The 8,009-nt window shown below is 30.9% G+C and overlaps 1 protein-coding gene across 2 annotated transcripts; it reads left to right on the top strand.

Moving 5' to 3' along the window:
- Window positions 1-2,935: 2,935 nt before the first annotated feature.
- Window positions 2,936-7,811, top strand: LOC115242146 (integral membrane protein 2C). Of its 2 annotated transcripts, XM_029818233.1 has the most exons (7): window positions 3,148-3,231; window positions 4,084-4,569; window positions 4,660-4,774; window positions 4,855-5,004; window positions 5,109-5,304; window positions 5,405-5,491; window positions 5,834-7,811. In XM_029818233.1, exons 1-5 carry the CDS (start codon window positions 3,148-3,150, stop codon window positions 5,201-5,203), a joined length of 930 nt encoding a protein of 309 aa, XP_029674093.1. In that variant the 3' UTR covers window positions 5,204-5,304; window positions 5,405-5,491; window positions 5,834-7,811. The 2 variants fall into 2 exon arrangements, with proteins under 2 accessions (XP_029674092.1, XP_029674093.1); XM_029818232.1 differs by lacking the exon at window positions 5,834-7,811 and having other exon boundaries at window positions 2,936-3,231; window positions 5,405-5,498.
- Window positions 7,812-8,009: the final 198 nt, after the last annotated feature.

Here is an 8,009-nt window from a genome sequence, read left to right on the forward strand (position 1 = left end):
GCGTCGCATATATTAAAATTTTTATTTCGCCTATATAAGAAATTATTTACAATTTGACAACTAACCACTAGAAGGATCCACTTTCTTTAGCATATATAAATAGGCAAGTCTTGGCATTCTCGCACTATGTATATGTTCCAACGACTGATATGTCAGTGATTGGTGGTGTGATTACTTTTATAGCGCGATTGCAATATCCACTTCGTAATAATTTAAAGCCCACTTTACACGATCTATAATTTGCAACAGAATTCAAGACAGAATCCTATTTACAAGATACTAACATGCGTGAATGCATATCAGCGAAATCTAGGTATTATTTATAAGGATTTATAAATTATGCATAAATTTCTTGCAACTGGCGATTCATTCCGATCATTAATGTGCGCATCAAGAATACATGAATATCGTTAATAATACCAGAAGTATGCAAAGCAATTTTCCATGTACTTAAAGATAAATATTTAAAAGTAAGATAATACGTGTTACACAGTCATTTATTAAAATATTTTTGAAATTATAAATATCATAAATGACAAATAATAAATTAGCATATTATTTTAGACTCCAATCACTGCAGCATCATGGGAACATATTGCTGCTGAATTTTATAAATTATGGCAATTTCCACAATGTCTCGGTGCACTCGATGGGCGTCATATAAAATTTAGACCTCCTAGATCTGCTGGATCTTTATATTATAATTATAAGGGTAATCATTCTATAGTTTTGTTAACTTTAGCAGATGCACATTATCGTTTCTCATACATTAATATTGACGTTAATGGTAGAATAAGCGATGGTGGAGTATATCGAGAATCACAAATTTATCAAAAGCTATTTTTAATAATACTTTAGATTTTCCTAATTCGCATGAATTGCCACATCGTAAAACAAAGGTTCCATTTGTAATAGTAGCAAACGATGCTTTTCCTCTGTCTACAAGGATATTAAAACCATATTCTCAAAGGAATCTTTGCTATGAAAATAGAATTTTTAATTATCGTTTATCGAGGGCAAGAAGAGTAGTCGAAAACGAATTGGAATTTTAGCTAATAGATTTAGAGTGCTTTTGAATCCTATACTGTTATCGATTGATAAACTAGAACTTATTACTTTAGCCTGTGTAGCATTACATAATCTTTTAACTACAGAAAATACCACTGCAAACATAGATTTATTAAATAATATGAATCGTTTGCCTAATGTAGTATAACGACAAGGTAGAGTTTCTGTCGCTGCATTACAAATACGAGAAGAATATAAAGACTATTTTTGTAAAGAAGGAATGGTAGCTTGGCAAAACGATGCAATATCAAAACATAATATGTAAAACAGAAAATAATTTAACATTAATAAATGATATTAAGGCCAATGAAAATGTCAAGAAAATAATTTATTTTGTTAATTTATCTAATAATAAATATATAATGCTTTGTTATTAACTTTTAAAAATGTGTAATGTAACTTTTAATAGAGTATGTAACTTTTAAATATGTATGTTTGTAAGGTCTTATTTTGTGGATCTATCTAAATGTAATGCTGTATTCGAAAATAAATGTCATTAAATCATAATATCAAATGTTTGGACGATAAATCTAAAAAATATCAATAAAATGTTTTATTATATCACGAGATACTAAAATAAGATCATCAACACTGGGTGAATTTTCGTTAATTTTTATAATGTATGTAAGAGATGCGGGTGCACACACACACACACGTACACACACACACGTACACGCGCGCGCGCGCGCACGCACACGCACACACGCACACACACACGCACACACGCGCACACGCATACGCACACGCACACGCACACATCTAATAATAATATTTAAATAAAAGTATACAATTATTGTAGTACCTCATTAGTACCAGCACCATTTTTCTTTGAAGTTTCATGTTTGCGATATTCAACAAGAAAACTTGAGCGAAGAGCACCATATTTATTTTTAATTTCTGCGATTGTAACGTTCGGTCCCAAATATTTTAGTTCAGAAAAAATCTTTTCTAATGCATCGGCACAACCATGTTTATTTTTGTAATTGATAGATTTTACTACGTATAGGCAAGGATATTTCTTATATTCAGTTAATAAACAAGTAACTTGCTACCGGGACCAAGACATTGTCACATATATCTTTTTTCTTCTTTTCTTTCTTTAGATTATTAAGCAGATACGAGAGCAGGTTAACTTGTAGTTTATGTCATTTACAATTCATCAATCATGGGTACATTGCGCATATTTCATGCGTCTTTTCTATTTATAAAAATAAAGCATGATAGTTATAATTCTGATTGTTCACATGTTTTCTGTATTACACAACGCATAAAAATTATAAATAGAATTCTGTCTTGAATTCTGTTGCAAATTATAGATCGTGTAAAGTGGGCTTAAAATATACAAGAATTATATTTTATAGACTGTTTTTGACACCTATAATAATAGAAAAATTTATTTTCTAGGAACAAAAGTGTCGCTAAAATTAAAATTAATATCGATACATCGATTTTTATAACGAGGTCTCGAGATCATTCATCGATACAATTTTTGCGCGTTCCGAAACTCATGTTGCATTGCATACATCATAGACATAGTATATCTAGACCGAATGTTGAGGAGTGGGGGCCAAGGTGCACGTAGAAAAGGACATACTCTGTTCCGTGCCCCTTGCGTTCTCTCTCACTCGCATGTAGCATAGCGAAAGAGTACGCTATGCTACGTGCGAGCGAGAGAGAACGCAAGGGGCACAAAACAGAGTATGTCCTTTTCTACGTGCATCTTTACTCCCACTCCTTAAATAAAGGCAAATGCTCGGTCTAGATATATTATGTCTATGGCATACATCTTGTCCACAACGGCACTTGAATATTCGCGATTCGGCGCATGCGCGCGCGCACGCGCGTTCGGTCCCATCGACTCTCCGAGGGCACAATTGTCAGCGATCAATCTCGGCGTTTTGTGCATACGCAGTTGTTCGCGAAACGTCAATTTGGTGTTGGTTTTGTCCCCTCCTCTTCATTCTCGTTCGAGGGGGACTCCGATAAACGTTGTAGTAGCCAGGTGGACGGTCCGGTCCCTGTGATCTTCATCGTGGGATATTCTCTCGTTTGCGGTAGGCATTCCAAAGAGCTGCCAAGATGACTGTCATCACGAAAGCGATCACCGAGAAGAAGGCGTCCGACAAAATGGAGCAGCCATTGTTTGTTGAGGAAAATGCGACGGTTAGTAACATGTATCTCATTCACGACACTTTAGATGCTTCCCTCGACTAATCAATTGACTCGTCAATTGGAAAAGCGTCACTTCTAACTAACTTCATCAAGGCCGAACCGCACAGAAACTACGCACAATTTTCATTTAAAAAACATGTACCTATTCGACGAATTATCAATTTATATCGAGCCATACATAACACACACATATACATACACACATACATACATTTTATATTTTATATACATTAGTACATATGTGTGTATATACATTATATATTTGTTTCGTTATCAGCGGAAATGTATGCTTGCGCTTGATAATATTGACATATCACTGTGCAATATATATCGATGAGACCGAGAAGTAAATTCGTGATGTTATGACAAAAAGCTACTATTATAACAAATGTACATCGTACACATTTTTATACGTCCATAAAAAAGATGCATTACACATTCGAGAAATATTTATAAAAAAAAAAAACGCATTCTTATTAGCTTTTAAAGTATCAAGTCATTATTTTATATTTGAAAAATAAAACCTAAAATTATAAAATTTCTGTTATATTTTTTTCTTACTGACAAAGTTTTCATAATATGATTGAATATTGAGAGATATTAAAATTTTTGTTTGCATCAATTTTGTTTTATCAAAAAGATGTAAATATACCTACTGATAAACAGTTATCTTTATTTTCATAAAATTTTATGCAAATACATACATGAAATATATAATTTTATATATTATTTGCTTTTTTTACTTTGTATTCTTGTAGAGATTAACATAAAAATTAAAAAAATGTTTAGAGAATTAAAAAGTAATTAAATGAATAAAAATACAGATATTTCTTTCAAATACAGGATGGCTCAAAAGCTGATCCGGAGGCAGCACGTCCAAAAGGCGATCCAACTGGTCATTATTTCGTTTCCAAGAGAAGCATCCACCGTATACATGTAACAGCAACATTTTTGCTCTTTCTCGTCGCACTGATGATATTGATTATTGGGGTGATCGGGGGACTTTATATTTACAAACAATATGCAAGAACTCAGATGCGCAGATTCCGTACCGGTTGGTACAGCATTCCATATGACAGCTCAAACAAGGCATCTTATGGCAGTAATGGAGTTCATCAGGGACTGTTGGCTGACTCTGATCTGTTCACCAAAAGTCTCACCAGAGCTATGGAGGATGCAGTGGATATTACAAGACGCATAGATCACGATATTAATAATTTCTTCAAAGAGAGATTTGAAATTGATCTTGAGAATGAGCGTTATGAGAAAATTGATGTGCCTGATTTCCGCGGTGGACGTCAAGGACGTTTTATACACGATTTTAACATTGTGAGTCGATATTTTATTTCTGTATTGCGCTCTATAATGAGCGATCTTTGCATAGGATAAGACATCTTATAATATTGTATTTATTTACAGAATAAAACAGGTATCATAGATATTGATGGCCATTGTTGCTTTGTCATGCCATTGAATCGTCAACGTGTATTGCCACCTCGTAATATGTATGATCTCCTTAGAAAGATGTACAATGGTGAGTTTACGATTTAATACAAATTGATTTATATATATATATATATATATATATATATAAATATAATTCTTGTATATTAGGTTATTACGAAGTGGATACTGCAATCGTGCGTGAAACTATGAAAGTAGTCACACCACCAATCACTGACATGTCAGTCGTTGGAACATATATAGCACGAGAATGCCAAGACTTGCCTATTTATATGCTAAAGAAAGTGGATCCTTCTAGTGGTTAGTTGTCAAATTGCAAATAATTTCGTATATAGGCGAAATAAAAGTTTTTATATACGCGACGCATTAATACATTACCGCTTTTCTTTTCTCAAATATTTCAGTTGTAAAACGCAGCGTGTCGAGCGGAGTATTCGGCCAATTCGCCGGTAACAGTATCATGGAGGTTGATATTGTAAATCTAGATGATTTTGAATGAAGCTATTGAAAGCAATCGAGAGAAAATTTTCAATTATTCTAGAATATTAACCATCAGTAGCTCAATGTATAAAAGTTATATGCTGTCCAGAGCAAACTTAGGTAAATATTTTCAAATTCGGAATCATTATATTGCATTTATTATATATCGATACTGATTTTGTCTTTTTCTTGACATTCTCTTAAAACTATTATATTTCAGGTATATTCCCACACTTATCAAGACCTTTACATTATGTCTTTCCATTATATTTTTTATTAGCTCTAGATCACAAAATTATATAATGCGATTAAGTCCGCGGTTTGTTATTAATTAGTCGTTATTAGAAACATTTAATATATCTAAGATCGTGCACTTATAATTTATATTTTAATAGTATCTTGTCGGTGCATGGACGTGCAGTGAATGACTTTACCGACAGTAGATGCAATGTTCTTTCAATTCTGATAATAGGATGGCACTACTGTAAAAGGGATTGTGGTAAGGTTACATCTAACCTTAGATTGTGGCGGTTACCGCATAATGATGAAAAACGTTGATATGATCGCTCTCAAGTTTCTCTTTGCTATTGTAGTTGCGGATGCTGTGTCATTTGTCTCCACAAGATGGCAAAGCAATGTCATTTTTAAGATTAAGTCCGCGGTTTGTTATTAATTAGTTATTAGAAATATTTAATGCATCATGAGGGAGTCCTTTATAATATAATAAGAAATTAAACATGAATAAGAGATTGTGAATCGTTCCAAATATGCACAAGAAGCTTGAGTAAAAAAATGTATTTGTATAAAATGGAATATCATTTGCAAAATGATTCTTATAGGGAAATTAATATTTCTTCCATATTTCCCAAAATATACTCAGACATATAGCAAGCGCAATGTTAGTTAAACTATAATGATGAAATGTTTTGCTGCTATTATATGGGTTCTGATATACACAGCTTCTTGACATTAATAGTAAAATAATCATAAGTTGTTGCGCTTACAAGTGCAAATCTATTATATATTATTATTAATATATTATAAATGTATTTATTTGTGAATTATTAAAAAAATTTATCTTTTGTATTAGGGGCACAATGCCTGATGAGTTCGAAATACGCAGTACACAAACTGCTAGTATCAGAATTGAAATATCTTTTCAGTATGTGTTTCGATGAGAAGAACATATTGTTTTTATTATTGTAATTAATATGTAAAACACGTTACACATTTATAAGATATATTACTGAGACTATATAAATATTTTTACAAAATGTTTGGATTGAAAAATAATAGAAATTACAAAGCACTGATTCAAGAGGAATCTTAGTATTCAGACATTCCTTAGGACTTGTTTATCTATTCTGCATTTCTGCATAGAGAGAAGTTATATGTGTTTCAATATAAATATTAATAATATAATATTGTATTTTAAATATATGTTTTATGTACCAGTTTTTATTGCCAATTTATGAAAACCGGAATTGAAGAACCAAAACTGAGATAAGAATGTATTGTGATTGAGTGCAGTTTTTTCATTAGCCTATTTTGATGCATTATTTCATAAAAAATAGTTTCCATTTTTTTTAATTTTATTACGCATATATAATTTTCAATTTTAGCAGACATATCCAGATATACGTATCTTGGATATTTTTTACTCATTAGTTTTTTAAATACAACATGCTATAGATATTAATATATGTTTTGAAATATATCCCCAAATTTTTTCCAATGCAAGATGCTTTATAATAAAAAAAAAGACTTAGCGAATAAAATTTGAGATAATTCAAGATTTTGGGGTAGCATATTAGAAAGAAAAAAGTGATGTTTTATTATTACAAATTAATATCTACACACAGATATCATAAAATTAAAATGGCGTAAAAAAAGACGCATTATTGTGCAGGATAATTTTTGTGTGTAAAAATTATTGAAATAGATATATTAAAGAATAATTACAATTATAATATGTAATTCGAATAAAATACTGTGTCGTATCTCTCAAATAAAATAAAAAATTAAACAATCCATCTTCATGTAAAATTAATTAAATAATTTTTCTTTTATAAACGAATCAAGATAATGGAAATATACACATCATCATGGATTGAGTGTCTGAACATTTATAACCCATTTTATATTAGTTTCATGTTTGCTTATATTATTAATTCCAAGGATGCTTGTATTATCAATCCTGATACAAATACAAACACGTGAATATACATATATGCGGAATGTACATGGCGTTTTAAATATTCGTAGGTATGTGTAGATATGTAGTCACAATCATTGGTGGCAATAAATATATTAGTTAGTTCTACTACCTTTAGATAAGAATGGAAATGCGAAGTATATCATTATTGTGAAACTGCTTCCATTAATTCTATGATACAATGCATAATCTTGTCTGTGGACATGCATTTAAACTTTTTAGAAGTGTTATGATTTTATTTTTAAGTTTTGTGTGATTGTAATTAAGTTCCTTCTATTTTGATTACTTGTCTAATCATCGAGTTTGTGTGTGTGAATTCTTTTATTCTTATATTAAAAACCAAATTTTTGTAAAATTGTGCACAGATTAATTGTAAAATCCGATAAAGAATAAATCATGTATTACATACGGATATTAGCATTTATGCAATTGCACAATATTCTTTTGATTTAAGATTTTATTAAAGCAGAGTTGATTGTACAAGCTTTTATTAGCTATCGTTATTTTAAAGTATAGTTTACAGAGAATCTTTATTTTTAAGTATTTAGGCTTTTGACACTCAATTATTAATATAATTATAAAACAATTAATTAAAGATAAAAATTTAATT

This window comes from Formica exsecta, unplaced genomic scaffold (assembly GCF_003651465.1).
Source record: "Formica exsecta isolate Colony F162 unplaced genomic scaffold, ASM365146v1 scaffold571, whole genome shotgun sequence".
Lineage (NCBI taxonomy): Eukaryota > Metazoa > Arthropoda > Insecta > Hymenoptera > Formicidae > Formica > Formica exsecta.

What these genes read in the sequence shown, in the direction of transcription:
- LOC115242146 (XM_029818232.1), top strand. Translation starts at nt 3,148, where the DNA reads ATGACTGTCATCACGAAAGCGATCACCGAGAAGAAGGCGTCCGACAAA. An exon ending in CCTTAGAAAGATGTACAATG is followed by an intron (nt 4,775 to 4,854) that starts GTGAGTTTACGA and finishes CTTGTATATTAG; the next exon opens with GTTATTACGAAGTGGATACT. An exon ending in GAAAGTGGATCCTTCTAGTG is followed by an intron (nt 5,005 to 5,108) that starts GTTAGTTGTCAA and finishes CAAATATTTCAG; the next exon opens with TTGTAAAACGCAGCGTGTCG.